At 45.1% G+C, this 21,753-nt stretch overlaps 1 protein-coding gene across 1 annotated transcript in view; it reads left to right on the top strand.

Moving 5' to 3' along the window:
• Positions 1-5,806: 5,806 nt before the first annotated feature.
• Positions 5,807-21,753, top strand: part of LOC147001206 (zinc finger protein 124-like) — a 60,590-nt gene continuing 44,643 nt past the window's right edge. Inside the window, exon 1 of the mRNA XM_085830125.1 lies at positions 5,807-5,932. Coding sequence (XP_085686251.1) covers positions 5,807-5,932 — 126 coding nt within the window. The remainder of the gene's footprint in view (positions 5,933-21,753) is intronic.

The raw sequence follows: 21,753 nt of genomic DNA, 5'->3' as shown, positions 1-21,753 counted from the left end.
TTCTAAAGTCAGTCATAAAGGTGACCCAGAAAACACACATTTTCAAATGTTGAGGCCAAAACTTGGCATGGTGGCACTTACTTTTAATCCCAGAACTCAGGAATGTAGAGGCAGGCAAATCTCTGTGAGTTTGAGGCCAGCCTGGTCTACAAGAAAATTCCAGGCTATCTAGGCTACAAAGTTGACCCTGTCTCAAAAGATAAGAACAAACACAAGTGTCTGGGCCCAGGGATGAGCTTGCTAAGGTATTTTCTTTCTTTGCAGAAACAAACACAAAACATGGATAATGGGATGGTGAACACTAGAGCAGAGACCTGTGGTGTAGACATGAGCACATCTAGGGCATAGCTCAGTGGAAGAACACCTTTTAAAGGGGGGATGATTCAGAGGTTGAGAGCAGGTTCAACTCCCAGCACAGAAGTTTACAATCATCTGTCATTCCAGTTCCAGGGGATGTGATGCCCTCTCTGGTCTCTGAGAGCACTGCATGCATGTGGTACACAGATATACATAAAAGCAAAACAGCCACATACAATGACAAAAACTTTAAAATGTGTGTGTATGTGCGCATGTATATGTGTGCACTTGTGCATGTGTGTGTGCATGTGTATGTGTGCACTTGTACATGTGTGTGCATGCGTGTGAGTGTGTTTTAAAGATAGGGGTAGGGTGGAGAAATGATGACTCGGCAGTTAAAAGTACTTGTTGCTCCTCCAAAGGAATGGAGCTCAGTTCCCAGCTCTCACATGGTGGCTTACAACTATCTGGCCAGGCAGTGGTAGCACATGCCTTTAATCCCAACACTTGGGGAGGTAGAGGCAGGTGCATTTATGAGTTAGAGGCCAGCCTGGTCTACAGAGTGTGTTCCAGGACAGCCAGGGCTACACAGAGAAACCCTGTCTCGAAGAAAAAAAAAGAAAACAAAAACCCAAAACTCCAGTTCAAGGGGATCTGACATCCTCTCAGGTCTTCGGGCACAGCAGCAAAAAATTGACCACCAGATCTAAATTTCCATCTGTGTTATAATGTGTGCTGCCAAATCCTTCCCTGCCTCTGTCCCCAAAGCACAAACCATGAGGTGAGTGACCCATACATGTGGCTGTCTCTCACCTTGGGGTGTAAATGGCTTGCTTTCACAACATTATCTGGGGGTAGGTACTCTATGAGGTGGAGGAGAAAGTCCCAGTGAAATTTCCCTGTTCACATCACGGGTCCTTGTGGGTGTCCCTATTTTATTGCATTGTTTACCACAAAGTTCCTTTAATACTCAGATCTGTTCATTCCCAGAGGAATAATTTACAAGTTAACTGCAAGCAAACTGGAAATGTCTGTGTTAAACCACACAAGCCTCCGGAAAATTCCGGAGCTGAGAACATTACCTTTTCCCTTGGCTGGACAGTGAGAAATCTCAGGTTCTTGGGAATTACTAGAGGCAGAACATTCCTCTGGAAAATGGGCTGTTAGCCAATCTTACTGGGCACCAGGCATGGGCTTTTCTATCCTTCTTCCTTTGGTTTCCTTAGATGAATGGAGCAAAGGATGAAGCTTTAGTTGGCTCACAGGATCAGAGGTTTCTGTCCTTTGGTCTTGATTGTTTGGGGCCTGTAGGTGAGGGAAGACATCGTGGTGGAACAATGCAGGGTAGGGGAGATGTTCACAGCAGGACAGAGGGGAATCAGAGAGAGGATAGAAGCCAGACTTGCAGTATTCTCTTCCCTGAAAAGATCTAGTAACACTTCCCCAACAAAGGCCTGTCTGCTAGCTTCCATTACCTCAAGAAGCACTGTTGAGAGGATGCTGAGTTAGAGGCCAGCCTGGTCTACAAAGTGAGTTTCAGGACAGCCAGGGCTACACAGAGAAACCCTGTCTCAAAAAACAAAAACAAAAACAAAATAAAACTGATCTGAAGTGAACTTGTATGAATTTACGCATAGTTCTTGCTTATCCCAACTTCTGGGATAACAAACCCTTTTCCTCTCTGCTACTGCTCTGATGTGGTTTGTCCCCTAATGGTCCTCGTATTGGAGCTTTGGCCTTGGTGTCATGGTGGGGCTCAGGTGGGGACTAGGAGGAGTTAAGGCACTGAGGGTACTATCCTTGGAAACAATTAAGGGAGTTTTCTTGGGAACCTCCATTAGTTCTCATTAAAGCGAGTTCTAAAGTAGGGAGTTTGATGTCTGTTTTTCTGCTTCCAGCCTGTGATCAATCTTACAAGTAAATAATGTCAACATTATGGAAGGGGCTGCTTGATCTTAGACTGTACACCTCTGTCCTAGTTTGTTTTCTGTGCTGTAATAAAACACTGATTAAAACTCGAGGAAGGAAAGGGTTTAACTTGGCTACAGGTTATAGACCATCATTCAGGAAAGCCAAGACAGGAACTGAAGGCAGGAGCTGAAGCAGAGACCTTGGAGGAATGGTGCTTACTGGCTTGCCTTCCTTGATCTACTTAGCCTCTTTCTTACACAGTCCTGGCTGTGGAATTGTGCCACCCACAGTGGACTGAGCCCATCTACATCAATTAATAATCATGAAAATGTCATACAGACATGTCTTAATCCCAATCTGATGGAAACAATTCCTTGACTGAGATTTCCCTTCCTGTTATATCTAGGTTTGTGCCAGTTGACAAAACTAACCAGGGCAGCTTCCAAAACCATTATCTAACTTCCTCCCCTCTCCCCTCCCCTTGCTGTTCTTATTTTCTCCCGGTGTCGAGATGAACCCACAGGCTCCATATACTCCAGACAAGCACTAACAATGTACCATTTGGGCAACATCCTAGCCAACCTCCTCTTCTTCAAAAATTTCAGCCTCAGGTATATTAGAGCAACAGAAACAGAACAGTACACCCAAAGTTAAAAAAAAAAATAGGACTATAGTTTTTTATATGAAAAATATAGGCTCAAATATATATGGATTCATAATTTCTCAGACTTTAAAAGTAACATAATTTTACATGGTATGTATTTTGAACCAGCCCCTAGTGAGGTCTAAAAGAATACTGCATGATCAAAGGCATTTATATTTTACAGCAAAACATAAATGTTTGTATGGTATGGGATAAGTGAAATTGTATATTGCCTCAATTCAGTTTTAGGACAATTTTATTCTTGAGAATTATTATATATTTTTTGAGTCAGGGTTTCTCTGTATAGAGCCCTGGCTATCCTGGAACTCACTTTGTAGACTTGGCTGTCCTTAAACTCATAGAGATCCACCTGTCTCTGACTCCTGAGTGCTGGGGTTAAAGGGATGTGACACCATGCCCAACAAGAATTATTTTTAAAAATAGGTATTTCAGGTATTTTTTAAAACAAATTTAACCAGGCAAGGTGGTACACGCCTTTAATCCCAGCACTTGGGAGGCAGAGGCAGGTGGATTTCTGAGTTCAAGGCCAGCCTGGTGTACAAAGTGAGTTCCAGGACAGCCGTGGTTATACAGAGAAACCCTGTCTCAAAAAATCAAAACAACAACAACAATAACAAACAAAACAAAACGAAAAACAAACTTAGTGGTGTCCATGTCTCTAATGGTAATATCAGCATCTTCTTTTCTGGATGCATTAAAATATGTAAATGAGGGCTGAGGTAGTAACTCTGTGTTCGAGCACTTGCCTATAGGTTCAAGGCCTTGGATTCAATCCTCAGTTCCACATACAAAGGAGTGGGTAGTGTTCTCTTGATTTCTGTTCAACATTTAAACTTTAAATTATGTTCATGTCTGGGTGTGTGTGTGTCTGTGTGTGTATATGTTTGTGTGTGTGTCCCTGTGCTTGTATGTATGTGTATATGTCTGTGTGTGTGTCTCCATGTGTATGTGCCTGTGTGTATGTGTGTGTGTGTGTGTGTGTGTGTGTGTATGTCTGTGTGTGTGTTAGACACATTGATTCGTTTGACTGGTACTGGCCAAGGTAAAACACTACTTTGTTTTTACTTCCCAAGGCATCACAGAGACCATGTCTCCAAAAATAAACCCTTGAAAAGTTACAGGGAATATTCTTCAATTTCAGAGAAGAACAAAAGGACTTATAGGTGGGAAGAGGGGCAGAGAGATCAGAAAATTGCTTCGTGCAGGAGAGCCTGTACTATAACACAATACCCTCGAGTTATACATGCTGAGATAGGTGTGTCCCTGAGACACTAAGTGGAAGGATGTTCACAACGGTGGAAAGTGGCAGAGAGTTGCAGAGTTTTGGGATTGCAATTTATTCCCTTGCACAGGAATAAAAGCTACCCAGTGGCACAGTTATTTTTGAAGGCTGAACTTATTCACATGCAGTGCTGGTAAAATACCAGAAGCCATACATAATGTCTGACCCCAGCTGCCACCTCATACAGCAGATTTGTACATGGGAGCCTTAAAAAGATTGACTGGTCTACTGTCCTATGGCAGCAGGAGACCACTTTTATTTCCCGTGTTGGGTTTACAATGTCCCTCACATTCTCTCCTTTTCAGACCCACAAAAGGTTTTTGTAAAGTTTCTCTAGGCTGTATTGTTGTCAGTACCAGTAACCATGCCTCTTGCCTAGGGAGATAGAGGGTGTGATTTTTGACTAGGGTCTTCAGAACCTCTGGGTTTTTAAAATACAGCTGAGAATTTCTGAATGAGATATAGACGAAAATGTCCTAATTCAGATGATTTATTGGCCCAGTTGTGTCTGTGATCAGTCAGCTGTGGGTTGGAGTACTCTCTGAGACCCATCAGGTACAATACCTCACCCCTCCCCCCATGCTCTACCTCTGGTTCTCTTGGGTATCCCCCACTTCCCACAGCACATAAGTGCATTCTATGATGTTCTCAGGGTGAAGCCTGCCCTACCACCCTAAAACTGTCTTCAGGTAACTGGGAGTGTCCCTAATTGTACAAGCTTAGGGAACACGATGCTTACTAGGGGTTGGAGTATTCTTCCAAGTCGAAGGTCATGGGTTTGAATTCCCATTCGGCTTGTACCATGGTCAACTCCCTATGCAAAATACCTGCCTTTATCCCTGGCTTCTTAAGGCTGTGAGAAGGCTCACACACAGAACATGATCCCTATCATTGTATCCCAAGCTGTCCCTACATCTTGTCCGGCTAAAGTGCCCTGGAGGATTTCACTGTCCTGTAGGCGGCGAGCTACCACACTGTCTCACTGGCCCTTCCCTGAGGTTCTGGTGGGGAATTCAGGGGGTTCTGAGCCCAAGGGTGGGATTGGGGAGCAAAAGGGTGGGCTCCCCTCCAGCCGGGAAGCCAGTATCCCCGGTTCCACTCCATGCCCTCTGGGTAATGTTGCTAGAGGTCATGGAGAGTGCAGGGTGGGAGCCGGGCACCATAGCCCGGGAGAGGACCAGCCCTCAAACCACATCACGTCCTGAAGGCAGACACAATGTGGCGGCCCTCAGCCGCTGACAGGCCTGGAGCACACATCACCCTCCTTCCTGTGGCCCCTGATTCCGGGCAGCGCAGTGGCAGCCAGGCCTTTGCCCCGCCCCGCCCGCTCGGCCACCGCCCCCTCCCCAGCCCGGCCCACCACTCTCCGCGGGAGGCGTGCGGGTCAGCGGTTTGGTGGCCCGCAGTTCCCGCCGGCTGTGCGCGCGCGCGTCAGGGCTCGATCGTAGAGGCCGCGGCGGCGGCGGCTCCCGGAGCACAGCGGGTAGAGCTGCGGGCTGCGCGCGCCACTGCTCCCACCGGGCGTCCCACGGTGGCTCCCGCGCCCTGCGGCGACTTCCGCGCCCGCGCTTCACTTTGTCCGAGTCCCGGGGATCGGAGCCCGCGCCCTGGGCGACCGAGGCGGCGGCAGTCCGCGCCCCAGCGCCGCGGCGATGCCGGACCAGATCTCTGTGTCGGAATTCGTGGCCGAGACCCATGAGGACTACAAGGCGCCCACGGCCTCTAGCTTCACCACGCGCACCGCCCAGTGCCGGAACACCGTGGCGGCCATCGAGGAGGTGAGCGGTAGCGTAGCCCGCGCCAAGCGGGAGGCTAGGGTCGCGGGGATCCCGCTGCGCCCTGGGCACCCGGTAGGCTTCCGCGCCTGGTGACCGATACCCAGTGCCCTCCGCCTGCGTCCACACCCGGGAAAAGTTTCTGGTCCCCCAAAGCCGGATGCAGCCGGGCCAGCAGTGCCCGACACAGAAGCCCTTTGTTCCCTGCTCTAGGGAGAGGCTGCTTGGCCACCTTGGGTCTTTTTTGGGAACGCTCCTGTCTGTTCCCATTTCCCTCGCAGAGTTTCAGGTCCTTTGCTCCCATCCTCGGAGAGGTCAACTTCGGCTGCAGAGTCCGTGGCGGCTGCGAGCCGGGGACCCCTGCGAGCTCTGCGGCCCCGGAGTGATGGGTCTCCCTGCGGGGACCTCTCCAACTTGTTCCGGAAGTAGCCCGGCGGGGGCAGCTCTGCATTCTGAGCCAACATTCACAGCAGATCCAGGGGACTGCAAGCTACTTATTCATGGGTGCCCATCCCATCTTGGGAGGCCTGGCAGTTCCCACTAAGTGCCGCAGAGCAGCGCTGTCGAGGGATGTCTCTGAGAACCAGCGCTTTGAGGTCCAAAAGGTCTTTGGTAGCCATTTCTGGGCTACCTGTGTGGTGCCTGTTGACAGTATGGTCAGCTCCTTTGCAAGGTGCATAGTCATCCTATTGAGTGGCTAAGCAGCGAGCTCTCCAGATCCTGGTGTAGAGGGAGTGGGAGAAGGAAACAGCTTGAGTTGAAAACTGAAGCAGGCTTGGAAGAGGCTGTGTGAGTTCATGCAAGGACTGAGGCTGGCTTTGGCTTGGGATAGCCTCACTTACATCATTCTCTTTACCTCCCCAACAGAATTTAGAGTTTCCTGTTTTCGGCTCTGTAGGCTTTGTGCGTCCAGCCGGACTCACAGTAGGTAGCTGGAGAACGAGACACACATGTGTAGCAATAGTGAACCATTGACTACATTTCCTTTGCTCAGAATTTTAAGATGGGGTAGATATTTTAAAATACTTGTGCCAGAGGTTGGTGTTCAGAGAGCTTTCAAATTAAGCTATGTCATTACATCCTTTCCCCTTGCTTGAAAAAAGCATTTGCTATTAGGCTTCGCCTGAAAAAAAAAATAGACCATTTTTCGTTCATGTAAAATATTTGTCATTGTAGACCTACACAGTCAGGACTAGACTCAATGAAAAATACTAGGTTCAGCATCCTGCTCTTGGAAGTGAGCTAGGGTATCCGTTCTTCTCCTTCATTCACACCCCCCCCTTTCTTTTCTCTCACCTCTCTTCCCAAAGATCTGCTTGTAAATGTTTTGCAGCGAGTTCAGTGAGAGCAGATTGCTTTTGTCCACTTTTGTCAGCCTGGTCTTTAGGTGCCACTGATGCCTTTAATGAGGCAGGTGGGGGATGAGGGGGATGAGAGCCCCTCCCCCATGAGGGCCTTGAAAAGCACTAGGAAGATAGTCACAGTGTTTTGAAAATACATCATTAATGCTTATGAAAATGATTACATCAAAAAAGGTAGGATTCCCTCTGTGGAAAGGACACTTGTGTGTGATGTCCTTAAAAGAAAGCTCATGTTTATAAAGTTAGGACGCTTCTCTCATTGTATTGAATCAGTTAGGTATCACTAATACTGGCAGATGTTGGAAAGCCAGGAAAATACAACTTGCAATTAAAGTTGGCATGGCCTCTCTCTGATTAATTTTAGTTTATAGTGGATGAACCCAAAGCTGCTTTTCCATGCAGTGCAGGAGATTACCCAAGAGCTCAGTTACTGGGTAGATTAAAGAGAGACTGGATTAGTTCATTCTGTTAAATTGCAGGCTGGCTTCACTCAGCCTCCTAAGTAGAAAATGGATTTGGGTTGAAAACAGGGAAAACCTGAAATCTTTGCAGACTTATCTCATTTTAAGTGAAGGCAGCATCTGCTCTAAGATAATAGTGTATAAGAACTAATTTGAAGGCTAAAAGGACTTAGTGTGGATTCCTTAAAATAATATTTTCTTTCTCCTCCTACATTATTTAATGTTCACTTCCAATACAAAATGTTGTTCTCTCTCTAGTGTAGTAAATAACACACCATGTTCATAATACTTGGACTTTAAGCACATGTCTTTTTATGGTGAAATGAGACATTAGAGTAGATTTTGTGACATACAAAATGTTATGAATTTCATAGAAATACTACTAAATAAACTAGTCCCTGGTCTTCTACTTAGATGAGTTATGGAATTAGTAAACTTATCTCATTAACTTTGGCAAACCTGATTGCTCCCAATGGAGGATATGTCTAGTTGTCATTTTTCTGACTGAAATAGGCTTTCTTGGCTTGCACACCTGTAGCTAGAATGTCAGTAGTTAGCCAGTGCCTGGCCTGTATTACAGGTATCAAACTGTTGTGTTTAATATCTATCCCTGATGTGCAGATAAGGAATTTGAGGGTAAGAGATTAGTTCAGGTTATAGACACAGCAAGTGGAGTTTGAACTTGGCTGGATACTGCATTCACAAACTGTATGACTTTGTCTAATGCTTAGTGATGGTGCATTCTAAAAAACTGCCCATATCTAGATCAGCCACCTCCAAGTCAGGCTCCATCACTTTCCAGTCGTATGAATTGGGATGAGACCCTCCCTGCCCACACACACTTTTACCGTTTTCAGTCCAGTTCACAATCTAGATAATCATGTCTATTTCTGAAGGTTCTGGTACAGTACCCAGTAGACTTAGTAAATGGTAGCTGCTTTACCAGATTTCACTGTAGTTAATATATAGACCCTGGAATGAGAATGGAGCAGGGGAGGAGAAAATGGATGAATGGATGAAGGTGTGCATATAAATGGAAATTGTTGTCCCTCCCCATAGATGTGCCTGTGTGTGCCTCTGTGTGTGTGTGTGTTTGTGTGTGTGTGAAGGGTACTGTGTTGTCCCAGGCCAGAGGCTGATCTTGTGATGCTTTCCTGAATCAGTTCCCCACCGCCTGCCTCTGCTTCCCCTGAATCCTGGGATTCCCCATGCAGGTTCACAAGCTTGTGCAGCAAGCACCAGACCCCCTAAGCTGCCTTCCCAGCCCCCATGCATTCTCTCTAAGGAACTTATTGTCTTCATAAAAGGTTGAGAGTGTAGGTGGTTTGAAACTTTTCACTTCCTGATGACTTTCTCTGGGTGACTTACTTTGCACAGTCTGCAAAGTGCAGAGTGCAACTGGTGTCAGCTTTGTGCTTTGGAAATAAGGGAGAAAAGAAGTAGTTGTGGCATAAATCTGAAAACTGAGCTGTGACATCCCCCACCCCTTCCCAGCTTTGATTTTTATATCTTAGTTTATTTAAGCCTCTGGCTACTTCAAAATACTCTGAAAACAGAGAAACATTGTGTGTTTTCTTGGGACACTCCTGTTGTTTGTTAGGGCTTCTTCATAGCTCCATTCATTCCTACCCTGCTTATTTGGCATTGATATAGTTTTAAAAATAAATTTGATATTGACTCTTAAGTATTAAAATTTAACTTTTTCCTTCCATGGCCATGAGTCTCTTATTCGGTTGTCCTTGGTTACCTTGGAAATCGCTTTGCTGTTCTAACTGCAAAAGGAGAATGAACATCTGGACTGTACAGATTCCCAGGGGATGCTGTTCATGGGACCAGGCTCCGCCTAGCAGTTCCAGTGGGAACTGGCCTTGCATTTGATTCTGAGTTGTAGTCCTTTGTTACTTGTTTGTAAACCAGCTCCTTCAGAATCCCAGGCTAACAGATTTTGAATCTATGGTCAGAAGGATGCCTCCTTTTTCCCAGTGTATCCTTGGAAGGGAGTAGGTTAACAGGCTATCATTTTATGCTGCCCTAAATCTGAATTGGTGTCTCTGGAATGTCGTGAATCAGTTAGGGTGGAATTGGTTTCCCTCCAGCTGAATTCAATTTATCTTTTATGATTAGTAGTGCAGTTACTATGATACCATTCCTTGTGTACCCCAGCTCTTGCTGTGGTTCATTTGGGACCTGCTGCTGTGTGTTAGGTGAAGGGATTAGACATCTCTTCTCTTTGAAAGAATCTGTGGTTCCATGGTGAGAAACTGATTCTCCAGGCAGATCAGTGACGTGAGGTCATGTCTGCGAGAGCATCTATGGTGATGATATAGAAAACAGGAAGATTGGGACCACTTACATGTTGATCAGAGCATCTATGGTGATGATATAGAGAACAGGAAGACTGGGACTGCTTATATTTGATCAGGGATGTGGATGAAAGGGCGTTGAATGGAAGCCTCGTGTAAGAGGTTCCAAGGTGGTTTAATCCAGTCTTCCATATCTGTGTCCCTACCTTAGGGAAATTTTTATCCACTCTTGGGCTGGTGATCAACTAGGCCTTTGGTGGAATTTTCATATCCATCCAGGCTGCAGAAGGCTGCTTAGGCCAAGAATGTACAGAGGCCTTTCATGGTGGGGGACATACATTGCTGTGCTTTTGGCTTTTGGTCAGTGTTGTAGCTTAAGAACGAAGTCAGCTCTTTGCTAACATTACTCTGTCTCAGATGCTTGGTGGCCACATGGGTTGGTGGCCACTCTGTTGCATTATGTAGATTTCGGACTTTGTTCTACATACTTGCAGGAAGTCCTGTTGATGAGCACAGTTTTAGGTCCTTGCAACTGCAAAATGCTTCACCTGACAGCACAAGTCAGTGTGGTGTGGAACTTGCAGAGCCTCGGGTTCCATGGCAGAGCTGTGGAAATAGAGTCTGCATTTTCACAGCACTCTCAGGAGCAGTGTGTGCACCAGGGTTTGAAAGTACTGTTGCAGGCTGCCCTGAGTCCTTGCTGTGTTCAGAGTTAACGGGTGGGCGAGGGTGTGTCTGTGGACTGGAAGAACTTGGTTCTGCTCTCCTGAATTCTGATTTCATATAATTTGGGTGAGGCCTGGAGCTTTTATATTTGTAAAAGGCTCCTCCCTAGTTGATAATCACTGATAGACAGGTGATTATGTCATGTTGTGTGCCAGGAAGTGATAAGTCAAGGTTATGCATAACATGAGGAAAGGATGTGGTTTTGGAAGGGAGGAAACTGAAGTCAAGGCAGGCATCTCTGCAGAGGTGACCTTTGAGCAGTCTGGAATGTAGAGGCTGCTTGCTTGCAAAGACCTAGGCATAGAGGAGTCCTGGAAAAGGACTGAGATGTGAGTATCAGGGCAGACAGAAGGCCTCTGGTCAGAGGTGAGGGAGACAGGGGGGCCTGTGTGGAGGAGTGGCTTAGGTCCAGATAGCACTGGGCTTTACCTTGGGGAGAGAATTTGCACGTTGGCTGTGGAGTGGCACAAAACTGTTAGAGGGTTTGGGGCTCAGACTCCCATAGCCTGATTTCCTCTTTAGGATCTACTTTTTATCGATTTGTATCTGTGTGTGATACTTGGAGTGCAGATGCCCTCAGAGCTTATGTAGCCAGAGTTGTAGGCAGCTGTGAATTGCTTGGTTGTGGGTGCTGGGAATGAAACTTGGAACCTCCAGAAGAGCAGGAAGTTCTCTTACAATAAACCATTTCTCCAGTCACTGCTTCACAGTTTAAAGACATTTCAGTGCTTGTTCCTAGGCCTAGGAGAAAGGTGGGGAGACCAACAAAGGAGTAGGGGTTCATTTGGGTGCTGCAATGGTGGCAGTGCAGAAGTGTCCTTTGAACTGGGGGTCATTCCCTGATACTTGATGCATGGGTCTCCTATTATCCCCCAAGGTAAAAGTGGCACTGTCCAGCATGCTTTAGTGGTAGAGACCAGGTCTACCGTGAAGATTGGCTGGCTGGAGGACTTGTATTGCAAGCAGTCTTTTGTTTGTTTGTTTGTTTGTTTGTTTGTTTGTTTTTCCAGACAGGGTTTCTCGGTATAGCCCTGCTGTCCTGGAACTCACTTTGTAGACCAGGCTGGCCTCGAACCCAGAAATCTGCCCTGCCTCTGCCTCCCAAGTGCTCGTATTAAAGGCGTGCACCTCCACCATCCAGTTGAAAGCAGTCTAACTGCAGACTCTGAACAAGGTATGGATGGTGCTGAGGAGGCCTTTGCTGCTGCTGTCCTTTTGGGTAGATGTTAACTGGTGATCCTTGTTCCTTGGCTCACGCTCTCCTTTCCAGCTCCTCAAATTCTTCTCTCTGTACTGAAATGAGATGAGCTCATTTAGACAGGTTTCCCTAATGTGATTCCTTGACTGGGGCTTCAAAGTAGATGGCTTGCTGCTTTTCTGCCTGTGTGGTTTTAGCGTGTCTGTGATGCTGCCAGATAAAGAGATCACTGCTTGAAACTGGAATGCTGAGCCAGTGTTGCACCCACCTTGTCCGGCAAGGAAAATGCAACATGGTTGGATTCTTCTCAACAGCTTTATTGCAGGAACGCCTCGATGGTATGGGAACCCTGGGAACCCAGGGAGGACTCCTTATATACACCCCAGCACAGGGAAAAGCTTTGTGTCCTCCAGGGATTGGTCAGTCTGCTGGCACCTTAATTTGCATGCACCCGCTCAGGAGGGGTTGGTGCAAGATTCGGGCTAGTGCCTGCGCAGTGTTGTTGTTTACAGCCATGGTGTACTGGAAACCAGCGCCATCTTTTAGGCATTGGCTGCCTACATCTACCCCTTTTTTGTTTAATAATATGATGCTGGACTAGGTCTGGGCAAGTCTATCCATTGGCCACGGCTCCTGTCTTAGGTCAATCCTTTCATGTCACAGCCTTACCCGTCATAGGGTTACCCTATCGCCTCCAGGCCCCGTGTCTTAGGTTGGTCTGTGCATAAGGAAAGTTGCCTGTCACTGGATACTGTGGATTTGTGTGATTACAACTGCCAGACGACCTAGGGCGAATTCTTAATTTTTTAAAGAGCCAGCTAAACATCAGGAGATGCGCCATCTTTAATCGCCATCAATGCTTGTACACCACTGCCAAATGAGAGCGTGCTCTCATTTGAGTCGACACAATAGCCAGATACAAAAGACACAACCCAGGAGGACCACTGTCCCCCAGGCCAACATTCCCGCCCATTCCTTAAAGAATGAGAAGGCATTGGTGATCCAGGAGGTGAAGTCAGTCGAGTGCTGTTGAGTTTGGCAATCTGGAGGAGCAGCTTTCTGGACAACTGCTCCGCTTTAGCCGACCAATTTCCTTTAAGGTACTCCAAGAAGAGGCGACTCTGTTCAAGAGACTGAGAGAAATTAGCTTGTACAACTTTATACAATTCTTCAATCTGTTCTTGAACTAAGTCTATTAAATAAGAGAGAGTCCCATCTGCTTTGATATGACTGAGGAGGCATACATGACAAAATGTGGCCTCAGCTTTTGCTACAAGTGCATTCATCAGAGTTTGGAGGACAATAATAGATGTCCCAAGTGTAATTATGTTGTGGACAATATTGACCATCTCTATCCTAATTTCTTGGTGAATGAACTCATTCTCAAACAGAAGCAAAGATTTGAGGAAAAGAGGCTCAAATTGGACCACTCAGTGAGTAACACCAATAAGCATAGGTGGCAAATATTTCAAAATCTACTATAGGCCCAAAGTTTCACAACCACAGCAGTATACCCTGCCAACATTCTGCTAAAAAACATGTCCTTCCGGAACTATTACAATCTATATCTCTGTCGGGGGGAGCAATTTTTCGCGTCAGCCTCTCTGGTACCCAAATTGGGTGTTCTTGACCCTGTGGAAAAACACAAACAGCTCCCCTGGATCTCCAATAATGGGATCTGGTCCATACCATTTTCCAGTTAAGACATCTTTCCATTTGACATCCTGTTTAAGGATAGGCGAGGTCATGGCATGCCTATCTGCAGCCAAACGACCATGTTCATCCAGAATTAAAAAATTTAAAGTAAAAAGGGCTAAAGATAATTGTTCTTTGGGTGGCCGGCCATTGGCGATTCCCCCTTTTTGTTTTTGTAAGAGTTCTTTTAAGGTTTGATGTGCTCTTTCCACAATGCCTTGGCCCTGTGGGTTGTAGGGAAGGCCAGTAGAGTGACTAACCTGCATTATTTTGCAAAAGGTTTGGAATGATTTTGATGTATATGCGGGGCCATAATCAGTTTTTAAACTATCTGGCTTTCCCCAAGCTGCCCAGGCTTCTAGGCAATGGCCAATCACATTGCGGGATTTCTCACTGAACATGGGGGAGGCAAAAATGACACCTGAACAGGTGTCAATTGAAACATGAACATATTTTAATCTTCCAAATGCTGAGACATGAGTAACATCCATTTGCCACAGTTTTAAAGGAATCAATCCGCAAGGGTTAATACCAATATGAGGAGGGTGGTGAAATTGCACACACTGTGGGCATTGTAACACCACATTTCGTGCTGAGGCTCAAGAGATATCAAATTTCTGCTGAAGTGTGGCAGCAGGAACATTATACAATTGATGAAAATCTTTTGCAAGCTCCAATGGGGTGGTGTGAAAAATAAATTCCATGCGAGTGCTAGCGTCCACTAAGGCATTTCTTTCAGCCATAGGGCCTGGCAAGGTAGAGTGAGCTCGAATATGTTGAATAAAGAATTTATGTGTTCTTTTCCAAATCAATTTTTGTAACTCTAATAAGATGGTGCACACAGGGCTGGTGGGTCTAGTGGGTCCTGCAATTTCTAATGCACGCACTACATTTACTACATAAGCCGAATCAGAGACTAGATTAAATAATTCCTTAAAAGCTTTGAATACTTCCAACACAATTTTACATTCAGTAAGTTGTGGGGTGCCAGGATTGTATTGAAAAAGTACGTGTTTTTGAGAATGAACTACATAGGCACCAACACCTGTTTTAGAACCATTTGTATAAATATCCAATGCACCCGATATGTGTTTAGATGCTGTGACTTTGGGGAAAATCACGGGATGTTCACTAAAAAATTGTAGCAAAGGATCTTTGGGATAATGATTATCTAATTCCCCATCAAAACTACAGCACAATAGGGCCCAATCATCTATCAAAGAACTTAGGATCTGTATTTGATTAGCATTATAAGGTGTAATGATTTTCTGAGGGGGTGCTCCAAAATGTTGAATACACGATTTAATGCTCAAAATTGCTAATTGAGCTACAGCAATGGAATAATATTCAAGGGTATTATTGGGAGACACATGAGGATAAATCCACAAGAGAGGACCTGACTGCCACAAAACTCCTGTTGGTTGATGGAATGTCTTCAAAACACATAGGAGGATGTCCTCTCCTTCTTTCCATCTATACAGCTTGGCCTTTCCTAAACACCTTTCTACCTTTTCTAATGCTACTCGGGCCTCAGGGGTGAGAGCACGAGGTGATGAAAGCTGTGGATTGCCCTTCAATATATTAAAAAGGGATTAATTCAAAATTTGATAGCCTCATATATGGACGAATCCAATTTATATCTCCCAACAACTTCTGGAAATCATTCAATGTTTTGAAATGATCTTTACCTAATTCTATCTTTTGAGGTGTAATAAAATGTGGAGTAATTCGAGCACCCAAGAACTCTCCTAAATTTCCCATTTGAACTTTATCAGGAGCTATAAATAATTGTTTCATTTCTAATTCTTTTACTAGCTTAATATAGGCTTCATCTAAACTTTCTTTATTCTTTGAGGCAAGAAGGACATCATCTATATAATGTACTATCTTTAATTTTGGGAATGCATTATGGACAGGTTGTAGGGCTTCTCCTACAAAAAGTTGACACATAGTAGGACTGTTTGCCATCCCTTGAGGTAAAACTATCCACTGACACCGTTTATCAGGCTCTTCATTATTCACAGAAGGAAGAGTAAAGGCAAAGCGCTCGCTATCACACAATGCAAGGGGAATAGAGAAAAAACAATCCTTAATATCAATGATTATAATAGGCCACTCTTTGGGCAAACTAGAAAGTAGGGGCAGACCCCTCTTGTATGGGGCCCATAATCTGCATTTGATTATTAATGGCTCGAAGATCATGCAGGAGCCTCCATTTGCCTGATTTTTTCTTAATCACAAATATGGGTGTATTCCAAGGTGACTGGGAAGGTTTAATATGTCCTAATTTCAATTGTTCCTCTACTAATTCTCTGGCAGCTACTAATTTTTCAGAGGAAAGAGGCCATTGAGGAACCCATACAGGCTCCTCTGTTTCCAAGTAATGGGTATACCACCCTCAACGGCCCCTAGGAAAAACCCAATCCCTTTTTATCTTGTTTGAACTTTGCAGGCACTGGCATAGTCATGCCTTGTAATGACTTTCCTAACCCTTTTCCTGGAGTGTAGCCCATACTAGACGTAATTTCTCAGGCTTGTGGGGAATACTCATTAGTTAGTCTAAGATCCATTTTGGTTAAGACATCCCTACCCCATAGGGTCACAGGAATATCCACAATATAAGGAAAAGTTTTCCCTGACTTACCTTCTTTATTTTTCCAAGTCAATTCCTTAGCACTTATAAGGGGAGAAGTCTCATAACCTAGACCATGGAGGCTTTGAGATGAAGTTTGTGAAGGCCATTTTGGCAGCCAATCATGAGTGGAGATGATGCTGTGATCTGCACCTGTGTCTAACAACCCCAGAAAGGATCGTCCTTCAACCTCCAAAGTTAACATGGGACGATCTCCTAATTCCATTGATAAGAAAGTGAACCGAGAACCTGTAGAACCTAGTCCACTCTCTCCTCTTATTTTATTATTTGCTGGAAAATATTTATGCAAACTTGGCAACAGTAATAATTGAGCAATTCTATCTCCTGGGCAGATAGCTGAAATGCCACTGGGGGAGGCCACTAAGATTTTTACAACCCCCGTATAATCTGGATCAATCACTCCAGGGGTAATTTGTAATCCTTTTAAAGCAGAAGATGAGCGGCCAAGCAATAGTTCTACAGTATCTTTGGGAAGGGGGCCTTTAAAATCTGTATCTATGGGCTGTACCCCCATCTGTGGGGTTAATACGAGTCTGGTGGTGGAGTGGAGGTCCAATCCTGCGGAGCCAGTAGTGGCTCTCCGTGGTCTCTCGGATGATGGAGAGATGGCCAAGGTTTTGTCTGGTCTTTCTGAAGAGCCCCATATATTTGAGGGCCCTGGGGACGTGGGCCCCGTTGTGCGTTTGTTGGCCTGGTGCCACCATATCCTGCTTGTAATGGTTGGCCTTCTATATCCTTTGTAGATCTGCATTCATTAGCCCAATGTTTTCCCTTCCTACATTTATGGCATAAGCCTGGCTGTCGAGGTTTATCTAATGCGGCCCGTTTTTCATTTTCAGGGCAGTTTCTTCTGAAATGTACTCTTTGGCCACACTTTTTTTTTTTTTTTATGTATAGCATATGATATTTAATGATATCAACAAATAATTACAATACTGGCTTTTGCAATTATTCAGTAAATCTTATCGTTTTTTTTAAATTAGGTATTTGTAGTGGCTATTCTTGGTTGTCAACTTGACTATATTTGGAATGAACTACAATCCAGAATTGGAAGGCTCACCAGTGACCCTTATCTGGAGGCTTGGAGATCCTTATCTGGATCTTGGTATGGAGATCTTGAGACATAGTGGCTATGGATTCCAGAAGATTAAATCTCCGAGTTTAAGGAGATTTAATCTGGGCTACACCTTTCATCTGGGATTAAAGGTGTGGTGGAACACACCTTTAATCTGGGCTACACCTTCTGCTGGAGACAATATAAGGACATTGGAAGAAGGGAGTCTAGCTCTTGCTCCTTCGCCTGCTTGCTGTGTGAGACTGAGTAACTGCTAGATCCTTGGACTTCCATTCACAGCTGCGACTGAACCATTGTTGGGAATTGGGCTGCCGACTGTAAGTCATCAATAAATTCTTTTACTATATAGAGACTATCCATAAGTTCTGTGACTCTAGAGAACCCTGACTAATACAGAATTTGGTACCAGGAGTGGTTCTAGAGTAACAGAAGTACAAGGATGAATCTTTTAAAATACTGGAATTGGCTTGTTGAGTCACCAGCACTTTCAACTACTGAAACCTCTCCAGATTCTCTCCCTCCTGGGAGCTCAGAGAATTTTGAAGACCCATGGTTGAAACTATATTTCAAACTTAAAGAAGCTAATGCCCTTGATTTTCTTAATGAATTAGGTGATTCAGTGCACAAAGCTTTCTACAAGATGGGGAAAAAATCAGAAAATGATTTTACTGGCTGGCTGCTCTTAGTATCTGGGGAAAAAATGATGAATGAAAGGAAGGAGTTGTGTGATAAAATCGAAAGGCTCCAGACACAAGTAAACGATCTAAAAGTTGCTAAGTGTGTCCTTGAAGAGAATCTTCTCTCTTGCAGCAATAGAGCTCAAGTTGCAGAAAATCAAACTGAAACCCTCATTGTAAGGTTGGCTGAACTACAGCGAAAATTTAAGTCTCAGCCTCAGAATGTGTCGACAGTTAAAGTAAGGGCACTAATTGGCAAAGAATGGGATCCTATAACTTGGGACGGGGATGTGTGGGAAGACCATGTTGAAGCTGAGAATTTTGAATCTTCAGATTCTCAAGGGTTTGCCCCACCTGAGGAAGTAGTACCCTCAGCCCCACCCCTTGAAATAATGCCTTCCCCACATGAGGAAATTAATTTTGCAGAGTCTGATAAACCAGCAATGACTTTCACTATTGATGTTTCTCAAGGCCCACCAATAGTTTCTTCTAGACCTGTAACCAGACTCAAAGCAAAACAGGCTCCTAGAGGGGAGGTAGAAAGTGTAGTCCATGAGGAAATTCGCTACACTACTAAGGAACTTAATGAGTTTGCTAATTCATTCAAACAGCAACATGGTGAATATGTGTGGGAATGGATTTTAAGGGTGTGGGATAAGGGTGGAAGGAACATAAAACTAGAGCAGGCTGAGTTTATTGATATGGGCCCTCTGAGTAGAGATTCTAGGTTTAATACGGAAGCTCGCATGGTTAAAAAAGGTGTCAAAAGTTTGTTTGAATGGTTGGCTGAGGTGTTTATCAAAAGATGGCCTACTGGAAAAGACTAGGGCCTGGTTTACTGATGGCTCTGCACGTTATGCAGGCACCACCCAGAAGTGGACAGCTGCAGCATTACAACCCCTTTCTGGGACAACTCTGAAAGACACAGGTGAAGGGAAATCTTCACAGTGGGCAGAACTTCGGGCAGTACACATGGTATTACAGTTTGTTTGCAAGAAGAAATGGCCAGATGTACGATTATTCACTGACTCATGGGCTGTAGCCAATGGATTGGCTGGATGGTCAGGGACTTGGAAAGATCACAATTGGAAAATTGGTGAAAAAGACATCTGGGGAAGAAGTATGTGGATAGATCTCTCCAAATGGGCAAAGGATGTGAAGATATTTGTGTCCCATGTAAATGCTCACCAAAAGGTGACTTCAGCCGAGGAGGAGTTCAATAATCAAGTGGATAAGATGACCCGTTCTGTGGACAGTCAGCCTCTCTCCCCAGCCATCCCTGTCATTGCTCAATGGGCACATGAACAAAGTGGCCATGGTGGTCGAGATGGAGGTTATGCTTGGGCTCAGCAACACGGGCTTCCACTCACCAAGGCTGACCTGGCTACAGCTGCTGCTGATTGCCAGATCTGCCAACAGCAGAAACCAACACTGAGCCCCAGATATGGCACCATTCCTCGAGGTGACCAGCCAGCAACCTGGTGGCAGGTTGACTACATTGGACCACTTCCTTCATGGAAAGGACAGCGTTTTGTTCTTACTGGAGTAGATACTTATTCTGGTTATGGATTTGCCTTTCCTGCACATAATGCCTCTGCTAAAACCACCATTCACGGACTGACAGAATGCCTTATCTATCGTCATGGTATTCCACACAGTATTGCTTCTGACCAAGGAACTCATTTCACAGCCAGAGAAGTAAGACAGTGGGCCCACGATCATGGAATTCACTGGTCTTACCACATTCCCCATCATCCTGAAGCAGCTGGCCTGATAGAAAGATGGAATGGCCTTTTGAAGACGCAGTTACAGCGCCAATTAGGTGGTAACAGCTTGGAAGGCTGGGGTCGAGTTCTTCAGAAGGCAGTATATGCTTTGAATCAGCGCTCGATATATGGTACAGTTTCACCCATAGCCAGGATTCATGGGTCCAGGAATCAAGGGGTGGAAAAGGGAATAGTTCCACTTACTATCACTCCTAGTGACCCTCTAGGAAAATTTTTGCTTCCTGTCCCCATAACTCTAGGTTCTGCTGGCCTAGAAGTTTTGGCTCCAGAGAGGGGAGTGCTCCTACCAGGAGCTACAACAAACATTCCATTGAATTGGAAGCTCAGACTTCCCCCTGGTCATTTTGGGCTTCTAATGCCCTTAAACCAACAGGCTAAAAAAGGAATAACTGTGTTAGGAGGAGTGATAGATCCAGATTACCATGGGGAAATTGGATTACCTCTTCACAATGGAGGTAAGCAAGATTATGTCTGGAGTGTAGGAGATCCCTTAGGGCGTCTCCTCGTACTACCATGTCCTGTGATTAAAGTCAATGGGAAACTACAACAGCCTAATCCAAGCAGGATGACAAAGGACGCAGACCCATCAGGAATGAAGGTATGGGTCAATCCTCCAGGAAAAGAGCCAAGACCTGCTGAGGTGCTGGCCGAAGGTGAAGGAAATACAGAATGGGTAGTAGAGGAAGGTAGTTATAAATACCAATTAAGGCCACGTAACCAGTTGCAGAAACGAGGATTATAAAGTAATATGAATGCCCCATTGTAAATTTACAAATGCGTTTGCGATTGTACGAGGGATAGTTATATCATGTTAGGCGTATTCACAACCTTGTTATTGTTTCATGTAAACATGGGATATTATTTGTGTCAAGTTGACAAGGGGTGGATTGTAGTGGCTATTCTTGGTTGTCAACTTGACTATATTTGGAATGAACTACAATCCAGAATTGGAAGGCTCACCAGTGACCCTTATCTGGAGGCTTGGAGATCCTTATCTGGATCTTGGTATGGAGATCTTGAGACATAGTGGCTATGGATTCCAGAAGATTAAATCTCCGAGTTTAAGGAGATTTAATCTGGGCTACACCTTTCATCTGGGATTAAAGGTGTGGTGGAACACACCTTTAATCTGGGCTACACCTTCTGCTGGAGACAATATAAGGACATTGGAAGAAGGGAGTCTAGCTCTTGCTCCTTCACCTGCTTGCTGTGTGAGACTGAGTAACTGCTAGATCCTTGGACTTCCATTCACAGCTGCGACTGAACCATTGTTGGGAATTGGGCTGCCGACTGTAAGTCATCAATAAATTCTTTTACTATATAGAGACTATCCATAAGTTCTGTGACTCTAGAGAACCCTGACTAATACAGTATTTTCCTCATTTACATTTCCAATGCTATCCCAAAAGTCCCCCCCTCTCCCCTACCCACCCACTCCTCCTTTTTGGCCCTGGCATTCCCCTGTACTGGGGCATATAAAGTTTGCAAGTCCAATGGGCCTCTCTTTCCAGTGATGGCCGACTAGGCCATCTTTCGATACATATGCAGCTAGAGTCAAGAGCTCTGGGGTACTGGTTAGTTCATAATGTTGTTCCACCTATAGGGTTGCAGATCCCTTTAGCTCCTTGGGTACTTTCTCTAGTTCCTCCATTGGGGGCCCTGTGATTCATCCAATAGCTGACTGAGCATCTTGGCCACACTTATAACAAGCATCATTGCTAAACTTGCCCAACTGTACTACGGCTGCCACTAGGCCTGCATTGGTTAACGGGCCCCCTAGTTCTCTGCAAACCTTCATCCATACTTCTAAACCTTTATGTTTATAGGGTGTAATAGCTGCTCTGCATTCTTTAGTACATTGCTCATATACTAGCTGCTTCACCAAAGG

Source organism: Mus caroli, unplaced genomic scaffold, assembly GCF_978045245.1.
Source record: "Mus caroli unplaced genomic scaffold, Mus_caroli_1 scaffold_14, whole genome shotgun sequence".
Lineage (NCBI taxonomy): Eukaryota > Metazoa > Chordata > Mammalia > Rodentia > Muridae > Mus > Mus caroli.
This window is presented reverse-complemented; position numbering and strand designations above follow the sequence as displayed.